This window comes from Garra rufa, chromosome 5 (genome assembly GCF_049309525.1).
Source record: "Garra rufa chromosome 5, GarRuf1.0, whole genome shotgun sequence".
Lineage (NCBI taxonomy): Eukaryota > Metazoa > Chordata > Actinopteri > Cypriniformes > Cyprinidae > Garra > Garra rufa.
The window spans coordinates 51,234,124-51,254,413 of NC_133365.1; the positions used below are offsets into that span (position 1 = coordinate 51,234,124).

Here is a 20,290-nt window from a genome sequence, read left to right on the forward strand (position 1 = left end):
TGGTTTAATTCCGTCCACAGCAGCAGAAATGGGTTGGGCGTCGATTGCTGTTGATGCAGCAAGTCTGTCGCTCGAATTTGTGTCCGTCAGACTGCCTCTCAATAGGCCGTGAGTTGGCAGGAGTTGCCCGCAGCCACCAGCCTGCTCTGCTGCCAGCGTGGGTACAGCGGGCATCGACAGGGCGCGAGCCAAGAGGATTCAGACAGGATCAGCTGCTGTCATCACAACCCTGCTCTCTCTCTCTCTCTCTCTCTCTCTCTCTCTCTCTCTCTCTCTCTCTCTCTCTCTCTCTCTCTGACCCAAACCCACAACACAGAATTGGGCCATTCATCCTCAATTGATGGATTCTCAAAATTAGGGTTTGTTTTCTATAATTGCTTGCCCAAGAAAATGTAAGACAGACAGACAGACTAACAAGTGAATGAATTTCTGAAATTAACAAATGAATAAAAAAGGGCTTTATTTGGTTTAAAATCTAACTTAAAAAGACTTTCTGGATGCAATTCAATGGCTTAACTACTAACAACTACTATAACCCACTATATTAAATTAAATATATTTTTAAAGGAAAAAAGAAAGGAAAAAGAGAAAAGAGGAAGGAAAAAAAGGAAAAAAAAAAGAAAAAAAAATCTAATTATACTTGGAACTTTACATATATTCAAATGGAAAAAACTAGCAATGGATACATGCTGGATTTATATAATATATTATTACCATTACTACTACTGTTATTATTATTACTTATTTATAATAACTCTTTCTTACATGTATTGGAAGATGGGGGAGTATTGTTATTCAACACATTGCATGTATGTCCATTTGTTTGTCATTTGGTTTGTTTGTTTGTTTGTTGTTTATAAATTATATTGTCTTTTGTTATGTTTATCGTCAATAAAGAAAAAAAAAATTAAATATATTTAAATTCATCTTAAACAGGATTTCCAAAAGACTAGGGATGCGCCTTAAAAAAAGGAAATCAATTATTATTTAATTAATTTACTTAAATGTGACTAAAAGTAACAATTAATTAACATGCATTTCTTAATTCAACTAAATTAAATTGCATTTACAAAGGTCAAGGAATGCAAATTTAAGAAAAGAAAATCAGTTATTGCTTAATTTCAAAAAATGTTTAAATTGACAAATAAATAAAAAATTTAATTTAGGTATAAAAAACAATAAATGACAAGGGATGCACCTTAAAAAAGGAAATCAATTATTATTTAATAAAAAAACCCCACTGAAATCACATTTAAAATAGACAAATAAATTAAAAATGGCTTAAATTAAACATATTGCAATTACAAAAGACGGGATGCACCATAAAAAAGGAAATAATATAATAATTTAATTAAAAAAACTAGGAATGCACATAAAAAAAGAAATTCAACTTATATTGCATTTACAAAAAACTGGGGATGCACTGTAAAAAAATGGAAAAAACTATTTAAAAAAAAAAAAAAAACTAACTAGGGATGCACATTTAAAAAAAAAAGAAATCAATTATTATTTAATTAAAAAAAACACTGAAATTACATTTAAAAACGACAAATAAATAAAAAAATATCTTAATTGTGGTATAAAAGTGTAATTAAAAGTAACTATAAATGTATATTTTGTAAAATTCAACTTAAATTGTTTTTACAAAAAACAATGGATGCAAAAAATGGAAATAAATTATTGTTCAATTTAAAAAACACTGAAATTACATTTGAAATCGACAAATACATTTAAAATGGCTTCATTTTGGTATAAAATGTAGTTAAAAATAAATTAATGTGCATTTTTCAAAATTCAACAAATTGCATTTACAAAATACAATAGATGCACCTTAAAGAAGGGAAATCAATTGTTACTTAATTTAAAAATTTGAAATCGACACATGAATTAAAAATGGCTTAATTTTGGTATAAAATATAGTTAATAAATTAAAATGTATATTTTTTCAACTTCAAAAAAAAATCAACTTCAATTTCTATGACTTGGGGTGCACTTTAAAAAAAGAAATTATTCAATAACAAGAACATTTTAATTACTTTGGTCATTTATAAATTTAACATTTATATATTTTAAAAATACATTTTAAACAGATAAGGGATTGTATTTATAAGAGGAACTCCCAGTATACATTCTAATAATGGTCCACATGAGTTACACTCTCATAAAAAAGGTACAAAAGCTGTCACTGGGGCAATGCTTTTCCAAAAGGTACACCTCTGCACCTTATTTACCCCTAAAAGGTGCATATTGTTACCTTAAAGCTACATATTGGCACCTAAAGTGTACATATCAGTACCTAAATGGTACATATTTATAGCTTTTGAAAAGATCCTGCTACAGGGACCACTTTTGTATCTTTTTTTCTGAGAGTGTATAAAGCAAGAAAAGTGCTATAGTTCAACCTGACAAATTAGGTTACAAAAGAAATTTTTTATGGCAGATCAAGTAGAAATAGTTGCTTGAGGTAAGAATGGCAGGTCACCGCTTTCTTAGAGCATGATCTTACTATATTCTGCTGCTGTGAGTATCAATATCAATTGTACAGATCAGAACAGTATAACAGCACCATCTAACACTCCTGGTGCTTGCTTTTAAATTAAAATGCCAGCGTTTGTGAGATTTACATTTATGGCTCTTGCAGTGTACATAAAAACGACTAAATGTTTATTAGACATCTTTCAGTTTACTGCAGCCTATTGAGTAAGTGCCTAAGACCTAAATTTGCAATCCAAAACCATTTATGTAGACATTTTTCACAATATATTTTACAGAGTGGGTGAAAATACATTAAATGAACAGACAAATAAACAAAGTGACTTACCTCTTTTTCCTGAACTGCATTTTCAAGCACAAACCTCACTTTTTTTTATCACTGGCCTACTGCTATTTAAAAAGGAAATCAATTATCATTTAATATAAAAAAACATTGAAATCACATTTAAAATTGATAGATAAAAAATGGCTTAATTTTGGTATAAAATATAGTTAAAAGTAATAAATTAATGTACATTTATTTTTTTAAATTAACTTAAATTGCATTTACAAAAGATCAGGGATGCACCTTAAAAAAGGAAATCAATTATTATTTAATTAAAAAACATTGAAATCACATTTAAAATTGACAAATAAATAAAAAATGGCTTAATTTTGGTATAAAATGTAGTTAAAAGTATCAATAAATTAATGTATATGTATTTTTTTTTAAATTAACTTAAATTGCATTTACAAAAGACAAGGAATGCACCTTAAAAAAAAGGAAATCAATTATTATTTAATAAAAAAAAATCACATTTTAAATTGACAAATAAATGAAAAATGACTTTTGGTATAAAGTATAGTTAAAAGTAACAAATTAATGTGTTTTTTTTAAATTGCATTTGCAAAAGACAAGGAGTGCACCTTAAAAAAAGGAAATCAATTATTATTTAATTAGAAAGCACTGAAATCACATTTAAAATGGACAAATACATAAAAAAATACTTAATTTTGGTATAATATGTAGTTAAAATTAACAATAATGTTTTTTTTTAATTAACTTAAATTGCATTTAAAAAAGACAAGGAATGCACCTTAAAAAACATTGAAATTGCATTTGAAAATGACAACAAAAATAAAAATGGTGTAATTTTGGTATAAAATGTAGTTACAAGTAAGAATAAATTAACGTTTTTTAAAATTAATTTAAATTGCATTTACAAAAGACATGCACCTTTAAAAAAGGAAATCAATTATTATTTAATTAAAAAAACACTGAAATGACATTTAAAATTGACAAATACATTACAAATTACTTAATTTTGTAATCAAATGTAGTTAAAAGTAACAATATATTAATATATATATATATATATTTAAATTTGCATGTACAAAAGACAAGGAATGCACCTTAAAAAAGGGAAAGCAATTATTGTTTAATTTAAAATACATTGAAATGTATTGAAATAAAAATGGCATAATTTTAGTATAAAATGTAGTTAAAAGTAAGAATAGGGACACAAATAAAAACAACTTATTATGTTCAATAAAATATAGTTAAAAGTAACAATAAATGAATGTTGTTTTTTATTCAACCTAAATTGCATTTTAAAAAGACAAAAAGAAATCAATTATTCTTTAATTAAAAAACACTGAAATTACATTTTAAATTGACAAATACATTAAAAATGACTTAATTTTGGTATAAAATGTAGTTAAAAGTAACAATAAATTAATGTATAGGTATTTTTTAAAATTCAACTTAAATTACATTTACAAAAGACAAGGAATGCACCTTAAAAAAGGGAAGCAATTATTATTTAATTTAAAAAACATTGAAATTGCATTTATAATGATAAAAAAAATTAAAAATTGTGTAATTTTGGTGTTTTTTTAACATTAAACTTAAATTGCATTTACAAAAGACATGTACCTTTAAAAAAGGAAATCAATTATTATTTAATTAAAAAAACTGAAATCACATTTAAAATTGACAAATACATTAAAAATGACTTTGGTATAAAATGTAGTTAAAGGTAACAATTTATTTTTTAAATTCAGCTTAAACTGCATTTACAAAAGACTAGGGATGCACCTTAAAAAGGCAATCAATTATTATTTAATTAAAACAGCATTGAAATCAAGTTAAAAATGGCTTAATTTTGTTATATAATGTAGTTGAAAGTTACAATAGGGAGCACAATTAAATACAACTTGTTATGTTAAAAAAGGTAGTTAAACAATAAATTCATGTTTTTAAAAAAATTCAACTTAAATAGCATTTTAAAAAGACAAAAGGAAATGAATTACTGTTTAATACAAAAACATTTAAATCACTTTTGAAATCGACAAATAAATAAAAAATTGCTTAATTTTGGTATAAAATGTTGTTAAAAGTATCAATAAATTAATGTATATGTATTTTTTTAAATGAACTTAAATTGCATTTACAAAAGACAAGGAATGCACCTTAAAAAGGTAAAGCAATTATTATTTAATTTAAAAAACATTGAAATTGCATTTGAAATTGAACAACAAAAATAAAAATGTTATATTAATATATATATATATATATATATATATATATATATATATATATATATATATATACATTTAAATTCTACTTAAATTGCATTTACAAAAAACAAGGAATGCACCTTAAAAAAAAGAAGTCAATTATTAATTAAAAAAAAACATTGAAATCAAGTTTGAAATTGACAAATAAATTAAAATTAATTTTGGTATAAAATGTAGTTAAGAAGTAACAATAGGGGACACAATTAAACACAACTTTTTTTTTAAATTAAACTTAAATTGCATTTAAAAAAGACAAAAGGAAATCAATTATTATTTAATACAAAAACATTTAAATCAATTTTGAAAATTGACAAACACATTTTAAAAAGACTTATTTTAGGTATAAAATATATTAAATGTAACAAATTAATATGTATATACTTTTAAATTAAACCTAAATAGTAATATTTCCTTAAAGAAAATGAATTATTAATAATTAAATTCTGAAAAATGGCATAAATGAATTTGACCTACTGTACAAGAGTGTTTTATACCTCTGTCATTGTCTCTATTGTGGCACACGCAAGTAATATATACAAAGACAAATTCCCATTTAGAAAAATATTTAATGAAGACAGTTGTGATTCATAATTCATTTTTATAAAGCGCAACTCCCGTTTCCCAACATTAAACAGGTAAACATTTTTCTCAAGCAGCAATTTACAGAGCTGAAGTCTAAAAAAATAAACCTGACTGAAAAACATTTCAAAGGAACACAATTAAACACAACTTATTAAACATTATAACTCTGATTTGTGTTTGTAAAAGTGTTCTTGGCAGGACTGTAAAGACATTGGCAGCAAAATAAATGAAAAAACGAAAAATCGTAAATACCCGGTCCATGCACATCGGCTGATGCTTCTGAATCTGCTCACTAGCTTTAATTAAAGTAGAAATATAGAGGAAAAACACAAAGGAATAAACTGAATGAGATCAAATAACCATCAAAGTATATTTATGAATTGGTCATGTTGTAAACAGAATGAAAACAATTAAGAGAAAATGCTATAATAAACATCTTAAGATCAGACTTTTAGAAACACAATATTTAACTCAAATGCAATGGAATGCCTAAGAGCTCTAAGGCACGTTTATTTTCCTTTTCCAGTGATCTGACTCATTTAAAGTGCATTGTAGCATGAAACTATACTGATTTCTGCTTCTCCACGATCAGAGACGAACAAACCATACGTGCATTTGGCCCCTGATCCAACTGAAAGGATCTTGAATGCTTGTTTTCCCATCCTCACTTTAGATAAAAACATCTGCTGGATTAATAAATGTAAACAAAATTAAATAAGTGTAAAATTAACTTGGTTCAAGACAGTAAACAGCAATTGCTTTTCAAGGCGCGCCGTCTTGTGCCGATCATAACGCTGCCAAACAATTATGACAGACTTTCATGTAAAGAGTAAAAATATGCATAATAGGACGTCATCTTGGCAAAGCTTCCAAACTGTTTAGTCCAGGACTTGTACTCGAAATAGTCTGATACTCAGTCAGTATGAGAATGAAAGATCATTGCACTTCTCATTCGTGTTAGTCAGTTCCTTTGGCATCTTTGTGGCATCACACAGACTTCCTTTGCAGAGGAGTTCCTCTTGCATCCGACCTGTGAAGCAAGACAGCAGGGTAAACAGCCTTGAAACCGTGAGAAGAAGCAAATTAAGTGATATAAATCATGTGGATTTTGTCACCCTCTACTGGAGATGAAGGTAGCAACATGCAAATATTCCAGGATTTTCACTTAAGTTTTGGGAGGCTTCATTATTTAAAGAGGGGGTTGCATGTTAAGTTATTTACACTGTAAAAGAGTTGGATTCCCATGCTAAACATGGCCAAAGTTTCAAAAAACGATTTGGACATAGAGCATTTCTGTGCCAAATACACACTTCTATGGCAAGCCGTTTTAGCCTTAAATATACTAAGCGTTACTCGTCATAATTGCATTTTTACTAGTAACAATTCAATTTAAGAGCTCTCTAATTCATTTCTTACTAGTAACAATTCCAATTAGAGAGCTCTACAAATGAATACCAGTCATATGTCTCCATTGACTTCCATTCATTTTTTAATTACAAAGCTCTACATTTAAATTATTATTAGTAAGAATTACAATTAGAAAGCTCTACAATTTAATTCTTACTAGTAACAATTACAATTACAGAGCTCTCTAATTCAGTTTTTACTAGTAACTATTCCGATTAGAGAGCTCTCTAATTTAATTATTACTAGTAAAAATGCAATTACAGAGCTCTACAATTCAATTTTATACTAGTAAAAAACACATTAAAGAATACTGAATAAAAAAAAATAGCATGCATTTTGTATGCTCCCTCTTATTTTGGTCAAATAATTAACATTTTGCAGATTCTGCAAGGTGTATGTAAACTTTTGACCTCAACTATAAATCAGTTAATAGCAGACTACTTTCATAAAATGCATATAAACATCAGTTGTCACAATATATATCCCAATAGAATTACAATTAGACAGCTCTACAATTTAATTCTTACTAGTAACAATTACAATTAGGGAGCTCTCTAAATCAATTTTTACTAGTAATAATTCCAATCACAGAGCTCTCTAATTCAGTTTTTACTAGTAAAAATGCAATTACAGAGCTCTACAATTAAATTTTTACTAGTAAAAAACACATTAAAGATATGTTTAATTGCAGAGCTCTGTAATTAATTTAGAGATCTCTCTAATTCAGTTCTTACTAGTAAAACTGAATTAGAGAGCTCTCTGATTGTAATTGTTACTAGTAATAATTCAATTGTATAGTTCTCTAACTGAAATTCTTACTAGTAAAAATTCTGTTGCAGAGCTTTGTAATTAAAAATGAATGGAAGTCAATGGAGACATGTGACTAGTATTAAAGGTTGTATCAGCGATTTCTAGCCTAAAACATAAAGTGTCAATTTCAGCTGACCTTTCTTCACGATCCGCTCGCTGCCTGCCCCATAAATTGACTGTGAAAAAAACGCATCTCTCTGGTCAGCCTAGGGTCCGAGATATGCCAAAAAAAACAATCGGCACTACCAACCTTTCCACAGATAAACAAACAGTGTTCCAAACAATCAGCGTCAGGGGTTTGGTGTTGTGGACTTTCCTACTGGTGCAGGGATGTGAGGGAGGCGGAGCGAAAGTCCGCAACACCAAACCCCTGACGCTGATTGGTTGGAACACTGTTTGTTTATCTGTGGAAAGGTTGGTAGTGCCGATTGTTTTTTTTTGGCATATCTCGGACCCTAGGCTGACCAGAGAGACGCGTTTTTTTCACAGACAATTTATGGGGCAGGCAGCGAGCGGATCGTGAAGAAAGCTCAGCTGAATTTGACACTTTGTTTCAGGCTGAGGCTAGAAATCGCTGATACAACCTTTAATTTGTAGAGCTATGTAATTGGAATTGTTACTAGTAAGAACTGAATTAAAGAGCTCTCTAATTGTATTTGTAACTAGTAAAAATTGATTTAAAGAGCTCTCTAATTGGCATTGTTACTAGTAGAAATTGGATTATAGAGCTCTCTAATTGAATTGTTACTTGTAGAAATGCATTTACTACGAGTAACACTTAGTTTATTTTAGGCTAAAACCGCTTGCCATACACTTCTAGGTTTCCTACAAGCAAGTTTCGGAATTTTTTTTTCGATCGTGGCTCTTCATGACGTCCTGAGAGTGGAACTCCTTGTATGGGCATTTCTCCCGGAAAAGCGCGCCCACGCACACATCGACCAGAGCGAGCGCAAGAGCGCGCTTCATTAGGCTGCATGGGACTCACTCAGGAAGAACGTCTCTAAAGAAGCGTGGTTTGGTTTTAAAGCAAAAATAACCTTGCTCAGCTTCCCGAAGAACCCTGCGTTACGTGAACAGTAGTTGCAGTTTGCAGAAACGGAGTTTTGCTTGTGTGTTTGTTGACGAACTTTTTATAAACAAGGCCCAGTTCGACGCTGGATTTACACATTGTTTGATACTGAAAGATGGAGCGGTTGAAGCTATAAAAATCCGGTTCATGATTCAGAATTGCAGCTGGTAAGTGAAACGGCATCAAATGTATATTTGTTTTGTTGGAGCACTCGCTTGTCAATCTTTAGCTCCGCCCACTGCTCGCCTCCAGGAGCTCGGCTGTTTTCGGAGAGAATCGTAAAGTGGTATATTTCTTTTGTAAATATGATCATCAAACTAAAGATTTTTTTGGAGATATGAAAGATGCAGTACTCCTCTATAAGTACTCAAGATTAACATGAGATTGGGTGAAAGTGTGTGTGTTATGCCCCATTAAAGAATTAGGGGACTGGACAGGTAATTCCAGAACATACACTGACCTGAACTTCAGATTCATGCATCACTTTCAGGTTGACTTATTCGCTTCTTGGATTTGAGCTCAAGCAGCCAGGAGGGTGAAGAGCCGGACCTGGATTTACATAAATCGCAGTTATTACAGTTATCTGACATAATTCAGATGTATTCAGAAAAATGTGCTTAATGAAGCGTCATATTGTGTATCAATGATAAATACTGCAATAAAACAAACAGCACTATGAAATTACACTGCAAAAACTGCTTTTATTGCTTACTTTACTTGTTTCCAGCCACAATATCTGAAAATTCTTAAATCAAGAAGGATTTTCTAGACAAGTAAAAATTATTGTTGTGTTTTCAGAAAAAATAATTCTTAATACAAGCAAAATAATCTGCCAATAGGGTAAGAAAAATAATCTAGTTATCTGCTTGAAATAAGATAATTTTGCTTACCCCATTGGCAGATTATTTTGCTTGTATTAAGCAAAAACCTAATTTTAACTTCTTTTTTCTGAAAACAAGACTATAATTTTTACTTGTGTAGAAAATCCTTCTTGATTTATGAATTTTTACATATTTTGGCTGGAAACAAGACAAAAAAAATGTAAGTAAGAAAAGTTTTTTGCAGTTTTTTGCTTTAAAGCTTGACATATGGAATTAAAGTCCGATAAAAATCTATTTCTAACTATAACTGTTTATTAAACCTTAAGACAAATATTAAAAAGAATCTAAAAAAGTATGTGTTTTTGATGAGCATCGTATTTGCAGACTACTTTCATAAAATGCATAAACATCAGTTGTCACACTATATCTCCCAATAGTAAGATGGTATTTAAATGCTTAGTTGTATGATCAAAGCTCTGTAGTTTGAAACATACAATGCAATACAACGATGTTTGAGAGATGAACAAATATACGCTCCTCAAAAACCTGATGATCATATTTGATAAAATTATTTTTCTAAAAAAATGATAATGGATAATCAAGTAAACCTAAGTGTATTCAGTCCAGTAAGTGTTCATCTTTAAATGTTACTAACAATATACACACTTTTCTTACATTTACGTTATAAATTCAGTAAAGAGTTTCTTTTTTTAATCAATCAGATGACAGAAGCCATATAGTGGATTGTGTGCATTGTGCAACGAGTTTTTTTTTTTAGCAAAGTTGCAAACATGCTACAGTAGGCTTTATAGGGTTGAATTTTCCCTTTTAAAGTTATAAAAGCTGATCTGACCATAAAAATGTGACTAAATAAAATATAAAATAGTTTTTTTTTTGACAAAGTTTCTGATCGCACATACCCACTGTCCTTGGCATCAACAGGGGGCAGTACTCTGGGGCCGAGGGTCCTGTTGGGTGTGCGGGGAGTGCGTGCAGAGACAGACGGAGGTGTCTGTGCTTCTGTTGGACTTTCTGTTTCTACGACTCCACTTCTCCGCTTTAGCTGAGCCTTTGAGAGAAAGATGAGACTTTAGGAACATGGTTGTGAACAAAATATGATTTAAGTAAGTAGATAAGAAACCGCAAACATCACAAACTGGCTAATTAATTCATAGCAGTCTATACTGTCCAAAAGTTTAGGGTCAGTGAGATGTTATTTTTATTTTTTTAAAGAAATACTTTTAATTATGGATGCATTAAATTTATCAAAAGTGATGGTAAAGGCATTTATAATGTTACAAAGATGCATATTTTAAATAAATGCTGTTCTTTTAAAATTTCTATCCGTCAAAGAATCAAAAAAAAATTATTTAAGCAGTAAATCAGCATATTAGAATGATTTCTGAAGGATCACGTGACACTAAAGATTGGAGTAATGATGCTGAAAATTCAGCTTTACATCACAGGAATAAATTATATTTTAAATATATATTTAAATAGAAAATACTTATTTGAAATTGTAATAATATTTCACAATATTATTGTTTTTTTTTTTTTACTGTATTTTTGGTTAAATTAGAATTTTTGGAGCCTTAGAACATTAATTTCTTTTTTCGAAACAATAAAAACTCTTCCTACCCACAAATTTTTAAACAGTAGTGTATTTTAGATGACTGGGCAAAATAAAAGTGGCTTTGTCCGTGGTGCAGTGTCTCAAAAATAGAAACAGAGTGTGGGATTATGTGAAACCATGACTCATTGGGGCACTATATTTATTAAAAACTTTCTGACAAGTATGGTCTTTTCAGTAAAGCAAGCCTAAGCCTAAACCTAAACCCAGCTGGTTTAATTAGTTAAGCCTCCAAATCCAGACATTTACCAGCATCACAAGTCTATTACCATAAGGGCTGAAGGGTCCAATCCAGGAAACACAGGGACTCTCTTGGGCTGGCTCGGGGCTGGAGAGGACGTGACGTCCCGGGACGGTTCCTCTTCTGATTCAGAACCCGCTCCATTGGAACACTGATCTTTTGCATCTGTAATAGATCATTGACATAAAGATTTGTAGAGTTTGTACAGTGAATTCACACAGATTCTAAAGGATTTGTGACCCTGGGCCACAAAACCAAGTCTTAAGTAGCACAGGTATATTTGTACTAATAGCCAAAAATACATTATATGGGTCAAAATTAGTGATTTTTCTTATATGCCAAAATAAAGATCATGTTCTATGAAGATATTTGGTAAATTTCCTATAAATATATTAAAACTTGATGTTTGATTAGTAATATGCATTACTAAGAACTTCATTTTGACAACTTTAAAGGCAATTTTCTCAATATTTAGATTTTTTTGCACCCTCAGATTACAGATTTTCAAATAGTTGTATCTCAGACAAATATTGTTCTATCCTAACAAATCACACATCAAATGAAAGCTTACGTATTCAGCTTTTACTTAGATGATACATCTCAATTAAAAAAAATTACCCTTATGACTGGTTTTGTGGACCAGGGTCACATTTAGGCTGAAAATGAAACATCATGTAACACAGTTGCAATTCGATATTGAATGTAAAATGATGTGGAGTCACCTGTGGAGTCGCAGAACCTCCAGTCGGGTTGTGTTCCCTCTGTCAGAGCGGGAAGGCCAGCTCTCTGTCGGACGGCACGTGTAGGTCTGGCACGCTTTATGCTCCTTTTCTTTCCCAAATCAACCTTCGAACGGAAAACGCTGGAGTCCAATAGAGGAGCTGCAGACTGATCCAGAATTTTACATAGACAAAATATACACAAATACACACATTAATAGGTGCACAATGAGCTATATTATGTTTTTATTACATTATATACAAATGTAAAAAATTGTTATATACTTTATGTTATACACTACCAGTCAAAAGTTTTAAAACAGTAAGATGTTTAATGTTTTTTTTTTTTAAAGAAGTCTCTTCTGCTCACCAAGCCTGCATTTATTTGATCCAAAGTACAAAAACAGTCAAATTCTGAAATATTTTTACTATTTAAAATAACTGTTTTCTATTTGAATCAATGTTCCAAAATGTAATTTTTCTTTCGATTTCAAAGCTATTTTTTTATCATCATTTTTTTCAGGCACACAATCCCTCAGAAATCATTCTAATATTCAGATTTGCTGCTCAAAAAACTATTATTATAATGTTGAAAACAGTGGAGTAGAATTTGTTCAGGTTTCTTTGATGAATAGAAAGTTCAGAAGCACAGCATTTATCTGAAACATTAACATTACAGATGTCTTTCTCATCACTTTTGATCAATTTAAAGCATCCTTGCTAAATAAAAGTATTAATTTCTATAATCCTTGAGCTGCAAATCAGCATATTAGAATGATTTCTGAAAGATTGGAGTAATGATGCTGAAAATTCAGCTTTGATCACAGGAATAAACTACATTTTAAAATGTATTCAAATATAAAATAGTTATTTTAAATAGTAAAAATATTTAATAATTGTACTGTTTTTATTGCACTTTGGATCAAATAAATGCAGGCTTGGTGAGCAGAAGAGACTTCTTTTAAAAACATTAAAAATCTTACTGTTCAAAAACTTTTGACTGATAGTGTATATAAAGTAAACGTTTATTATAATATATAATAAATACATTTAATAAATTCGTAACTGAAATATACCTCAAGAACTGGTAGCGGTTCAAGCTCCTCCTGAACTGGGATGTCTGCTGTGTCTGAACCAGTCGATGTATTTCGTTGTTTGACCTGAGTCAGTCTCTGTAGAGCTTGATTGATTCTGATCTGTGCAGCGTGACTGGACAGATAAAAACATGAACTCAACCCACATGTATAGTAAGTCTACAGCAAGAGAACTGATGTTAAATGCTTTTAATGACCACTAGGAGACAGTCTGAGCAAACCTAATGTCTAATGACTCTAAAGGTTACTATGTATAATGCTGTGTTGAGGAAGATACATTAAACCAGGGTTATTATAGTTAACTAAATCTATAAAAAAACACATTTTTAAAACACATTTTTGTTACTTGAAATAAAAAAGTTGCCATAGCAACATTTCTCATTTTCATTTAATTTAAATTGATGTACTAAAAACAACAAAAACATAACTACAAAAAACAAACAAAAAAACAACAACAATGATATCAGAAAATACAAAGATAAACAAATAAATAAAAATAGAAAAATTCTCAATAATAACAAAATTAAAAAAAATAGTAAAATTACAATAAAATCTAACTACTAATGATGTTGGATCTATTTGTGTAACAAAGTTATGCAATTCCTTTGATAAATGCAAACATTAATTTAGGGCGATGTCAAACTTGAACACACAGAACTACACTAATAAAACTATAAAATCTTATTTATATAAATTAAATATAAGCATTACACAAAATAATACATTTGCTAGAAGATACCTTGAAGATAGGACTAAATACTGTGTTATTAATAACTGAATCTGTATTTTGCAACGGTTAATAATAAATCATCAAAACAAAATGTGACCCTGGACCACAAAACTATTTAAAAGGTGCAATTAAGATGTATTTATCATCTGAAAGCTGAACAAATATGCCTTCCATTGATGTAGGTTTGTTAGGATAGGACAATATTTGGCTGAGATATAACTATTTGAAAATCTGAAATCTGAGGGTGCAAAAAATTTTTAATATTGAGAAAATCACCTTTAAAGTTGGTCAAATGAAGTTCTTAGCAATGCATATAACTAATCAGAAATTAAGTTTTGATATATTTCTGGTAGGAAATGTAGAAAATATCCTCATGGAACATGATCTTTACTTAATATCCTAATGATTTTTGACATAAAAGAAAAATTTGCTGAACTTTTCAGTTAGTGGAGGGCATTTCATAAGACTTTAGAGTTTTATTATTGCCTCATAAACTCATTCGCCTGCAAGACTGTGTACACAATACATAAAACACAGCAATATACAAATTTTGTCACCTGACACTGGGGGAAATGAAAATAACTTGTTACTGGAAAAACAACATTTTTTTGAGACACCAAAAAGTCAGGAGCATTGCTAGCTTTAATTAGTAGCTCCACAACACTGATCTAACACTACTGTCAGATGTTCAAAAGACAACTGAAGGATGATTGTGTCAATGAAAATGATGATGAGTCATGTTGTAGATATTTCTTACTCATCAACAGTCTCGTTGTTTTCACTTTGTTCGTCGGTTTCCCCGATTAGATTCTCTGTGTCTGTGTCTCTGTGTTCTGCAACTTGGTCTTCCTCAGGTTCACCGTCCTTCAACTGACCCTGAGGGGTTTAAAGAGAGAAAACAAACACAGACGTACTTCAATACTCATATTACATAAGGTCCTGCTGAGGGTTGGGTTATTGATGCTGCTGTAGCCGAAGGGCTTCTTAACTAGCTTAACCAGCTCTACTATGAAGACCATGCTGGTTGATCAAGTTTCTTTTATAAACAGCATGTCAAGACCAGCACCAAACCATCTCAAACCAGTGTTTTTTACAATTATTTTTTATAAATTATTACGTTTTCATTAATATTTTAAATTAGCTTTTAGTTTTCAGATTTCATTTCAGTTTTTACAATTTACAATTTTCTTTTAAAATTATTATTTTTTATTATTATCAAACACACATTCCAAGGAGTCATCCCAGTACAATTAAAAAAGTGATTTCATTTCAGTTTTAGTTTAATTTATGTAATTTTGTCATGTGCTTCTGTTTTTTATTTATTTTATTTACATACAGTTGAGGTCAAAAGTTTACATCCACCTTTTAGAATCGTTAAAAATGTTAATTATTTTACCAAAATAAGAGGAATCATACAAAATGCATGTTATTGTTTATTTAGTGCTGACTGAATAAGATATTTCACTTAGATTGTTGTATATAATTTATGAAAATGACCTTGTTCAAAAGTTTACATCCCCTTGATTTTTAATACTGCGTTGTTACCTGAATGATCCACAGCTGTGTTTTTTTTTGTTTAGTGATAGTTGTTCATGAGTCCCTTGTTTGTGCTGAACAGTTAAACTGCCTGCTGTTCTTCAGAAAAATCCTTCAGGTCCCACAAATTCTTTGGTTTTTCAGCATTTTTGTGTATTTAAACCCTTTCCAACAAAGACTCTATGACTGTATGATTTTGAGATCCATCTTTTCACACTGAGGACAACTGAGGGACTCATATGCAACTATTACAGAAGGTTCAAACCCTCACTGATGCTCCAGAAGGAAACATGATGAAACATTAAGAGCTTAGAAAGAGCTAAGAAAACTTTTTGAATTTAAAGATCGGGGTAAATTTAACTTATCTGGGAAACATGTAACTGTCTTCTGTAGACTCTGAAGGGCAATAAAAAAACAAACAAACATGATATTTAGGCAAAATTAGAAAAATGTACACATCTCCATTCTGTTCAAAAGTTTTCACCCCCGGCTCTAAACGCATGTTTTTTCCTTCTGGAGCATCAGTGAGTGTTTGAACCTTCTGTAATAGTTGCATATGAGTCCCTCAGTTGTCCACGGTGTTAAAAGATGGATCTCAAAATACACAAAAATGCTGGAAAGCCAAAGAATCTGTGGGACATGAAGGACTTTTCTGAAAAACAGTAGACATTTTAACAACGTTCCTTTTTTTTAAATTCAACATTTTTTTATGTGAAATATCTTATACAATACATAACATAACATTGACATAACATACCATAACATTTTTAATGATTCTGAAACAGGGATGCAAACTTTTGGCCTCAACTGTATATATTTTAAAATGTTAAATATTTCTAATAAGGTTTCATTTTGATATATGTAAATAATTGCAACTAAAATTGAAGTGTAAAAAAAAAAAAAAAAAAAAATATATATATATATATATATATATATTCATAGCAGGTAAAAAAAAAAAAAAAACACACCAAAACCACATACACTGCAAACAGAAAAGTACAAACAATCCAAGCATACGTGTTTTAATGAGCTGACATGGTCACAGGGGCGAAACTGTCCTTTACAAACACAACAAACACACATTCTCTCTCTCAGTCTTCTTTGTACACAGACCAGAATACTTTGAATTTCACGTCACTCTTGCTGTTTAAAACATGTCAGCCTTCAGGAATCGTTACTAGGAAACAAAACATTTCCTTGTAAACAAGTTCTCTGTGAGCAGGACATTGAGTAATATTCATTCTACAGCGTTCACATCACAAGATAATCATATGTATATACAATAGAAATGACTCCTGGACTATACCTCTGATCTGAACGTTATTCAGAAAAAACAGACCACAGACAACAGATTTCTTGTTGAAGTCGGAGGCTCTTAAAAATTCTTGTGTGTAATGTTTTAGTGTTGAAGTATGGAAACCAGGGAAAATTGTATAATTCTTTTGGTATATGAAAAAAAAAAAAATGTGGCAAATGTGTCAAATTATAATGACAAAGACTAGATCAATCACTTAAAACCTACTTTATCTCAAAATAGGAGTCAATAACAACAATAAAAATCGCAGTTTGAATACATATTAATATAGTACCATTTATTGCAGCTGTCAGGAATAATACAGATTAAGTAAATGAAACGCAGTCAAACCCAAAATGTTTCAGACACCAGATATAATTTTTGATATTTTTTTTACTAGAGGGTGCAGGACACTATAGTTCATTTATATAAGTGAGGGTAGCAAACTAAAGTAAACTGTGACATATTATACCCAAAAATTCTTCATACAGTGGACTACCAGTAAAATTTGGGAACAAAAATTATTCAGACACTTTGACCTGACCATGTTTTGCTTAAGTGTTTTTTCTTTACACCACAGACTAAACAAAATTAAGAATTGCTTGGTAATTAGTCAATAAAATATTGGTAGTTGTGTAAATATGGTCATTCTAACAATTTTTGGTTGATCCATTACATACCTTTCTATCAAGGTTAGTTCTTGTCATATTTTATTACCATTTTCTAAACTATAGTGAATAAACTGTGATAATATGAGAAATGTTGAAGGTGCCTGAATACATTTTGGTTTGACTGTAATTTCTAAAATATTTATTTTAATATTTATATGTGACCCTGGAGCACAAAACCAGTCTTAAGTCGCTGGGGTATATTTGTAGCAATAGCCAAAAATACATTGCATGGGTCAAAATTTTAGATTTTTCTTTTATGCCAAAAATCATTAAGAAATTAAGTAAAGTTCATGTTCCATGAAGATTTTTTGTAAAATTCCTACTGTAAACATATCAAAATGTAATTTTTGATTTGTAATATGCATTGTTAAGAACCTAATTTGGACAACGTTAAAGGTGATTTTCTCAGTCTTTTTGATTTTTTTGCATCCTCAGATTTCTGATTTCAAATAGATGTATCTCAGCCAAATATTGTCCTATCCTAACAAACCATACATCAATGGAAAGCTTATTTATTGAGCTTTCATATGATGTATAAGTCTCAGTTTTGTCAAATTTAACCTTATGACTGGTTTTGTGGTCCAGGGTCACATATTTATTTTACTAAACATATATATTAAAAAAGATACTCTGATGAAGTAATGTTAAGTGGTTGACCGATATATCGGCCGATATTTGGCATTTTTTTAATTATCGGCATCGGCGGCTTGCAAAGGGGTGGAAAAATGCACAAACTCTCCAAAACTTTCTAAAAGTTCCAAAAAGTATCAGAAAGCTTTTAAAATTAAAAAAAAAAAGTTGCAAAATTTCAAATGCAAAAATTATTTTAAAATCACCCCCCATCGCTGCAGAAATACCAACCCGGTGTTTGCAAATTAAACATGCAAAGAAGATCAAACACCATTAACAAAAAAGGTAAAACAAAGATGTAGGACGATTTTGAAGTTGAGGGACAAATTAAGATGGGAGTTTTTCGACATACCCTGTCTTGAACCTAAAAAACGGAGTTCACAACTTTGCAATTCTAATCGGCTTAAGTTTTTCTGTTTTGGCTGATGTGTGGAACATGAATTTTATTTTTCCAAACAACTGTAACAATTTTATCTTGCATCACAGCCAAGATGAGACTTAGTATACGAGTGCCTACCATGCCAACCACCTATAACTCACATTAACTGGGTTTTTATTCAAACGTATGCGCAAAATTGGAATATCGGATTTGTAAATTGCCGAGAATTACCGTTTCCAAGTCAAAGAGAACATTTCCTGATGAACTGGCACTAAATATCCTTAAGAAAAGTAGGAAAAGCCACTGTATATAATAATTTTTTTAATATAATAAATTACTTGCGCCTCAGAGAGGCTTTTTAGAGGCAGATGCCAGCTGTTTGGGAACGCAGTCATGTAATACAGTTCTGGGAGGCAATTACACAGGAATACTGCAACAACAGATTTTGCTCAGGCATTTAATAATGACCATAACAACATTTCAGACACTGCAATGAGATCGATACACTGGTTAGTCAAGTTATCCCGTCCCATGGCGCAAAGTCATTTGACTTTTTTTTTCCGCAAAATGCATTTCCGTTTTCCATTATTTGCACAAGTCAAAAACCACCTCAAGCGAGCATAACAACTTTTTGTGAACTAAGGATTTTGGAATCCGAGGGTGGAAAAAAATCGAAATAATGAGAAAATTGCCTTTAAAGTTGTCCAAATGAAGTTCTTAGCTATACATATTACTAATTAAAAAATAAGTTTTGATATATTGACGGCAGGAAATTTACAAAACGTATTTCTATTCATGTCCAAACATAAATGATCTATGTAATACAGGAAACTGTAAAAGCCAAGAAATAGACTACAATACGATGCAGGATTGCTGAAAATGCAGCATAATGCTTGACCACAATTTGCATGTACATGAGCAAATGATGTGCGTGTAAACATGGCCAATGTGCAGCTTTAATTTGTGTAGTTGGTCACTAGGGAAATTTAGGAGAGGACTAAAGTGCTGCTCTGCAGTTCTATGAGCAACATTAGAGTCGTCTCGCGATATTTTAGCAACAATCCATGAGTCATGCAGAAACTAGTAACCTAAAACACATTGTTAAACTTTATACAGACTAATTTTACCAATCAAATGCAGTCAGTAAGATGAAAAGAAACTACAAGATTTTGATTTCAAATAAATGCTGTTCTTTTCATAAAAGAAATCTATTAATGCATCACAGTTTAGATAAAAATATGAAGCAGCACAACTGTTTTCAGTGCTGGTAAGACTGTTTTTTGAGCAGCAAATCAGCATATTAGAATGATTTCTGAAGGATCATGTGACACTGAAGACTGGAGTAATGATGCTGAAAATTCATCTTTTCATCACAGGAATAAATTACATACTAAAATATATTTAAATAAAAATTGGTTATTTTAAATCGCAATAAAATTTCACAATATTACTGTTTTTACTGTATTTTTAATTAACTTCTGTATACACACGTGCATGTCTGTGGGCTGGGTGTCATATTCACCAAATTGGTTTGGGTGGACCGAGACCTGTCATGGCTGACAAAGATGCACATAGGGAAAGAATATCCAAATGAGAGGATGAGCAAATTCACGAGTGAGTAAAAA

At 30.6% G+C, this 20,290-nt stretch overlaps 1 protein-coding gene across 1 annotated transcript in view; it reads right to left on the reverse strand.

Annotated features, from left to right (window-relative positions):
• Nucleotides 1-5,598: 5,598 nt before the first annotated feature.
• tnks1bp1 (tankyrase 1 binding protein 1) overlaps nucleotides 5,599-20,290 on the reverse strand; it is a 37,229-nt gene continuing 22,537 nt past the window's right edge. Inside the window, exons 4-10 of the mRNA XM_073840808.1 lie at nucleotides 14,913-15,031; nucleotides 13,408-13,540; nucleotides 12,335-12,500; nucleotides 11,641-11,777; nucleotides 10,662-10,810; nucleotides 9,381-9,469; nucleotides 5,599-6,664 (exon numbers count right to left, since the gene is read on the reverse strand). Coding sequence (XP_073696909.1) covers nucleotides 9,394-9,469; nucleotides 10,662-10,810; nucleotides 11,641-11,777; nucleotides 12,335-12,500; nucleotides 13,408-13,540; nucleotides 14,913-15,031 — 780 coding nt within the window. The 3' untranslated portion in view covers nucleotides 5,599-6,664; nucleotides 9,381-9,393. The remainder of the gene's footprint in view (nucleotides 6,665-9,380; nucleotides 9,470-10,661; nucleotides 10,811-11,640; nucleotides 11,778-12,334; nucleotides 12,501-13,407; nucleotides 13,541-14,912; nucleotides 15,032-20,290) is intronic.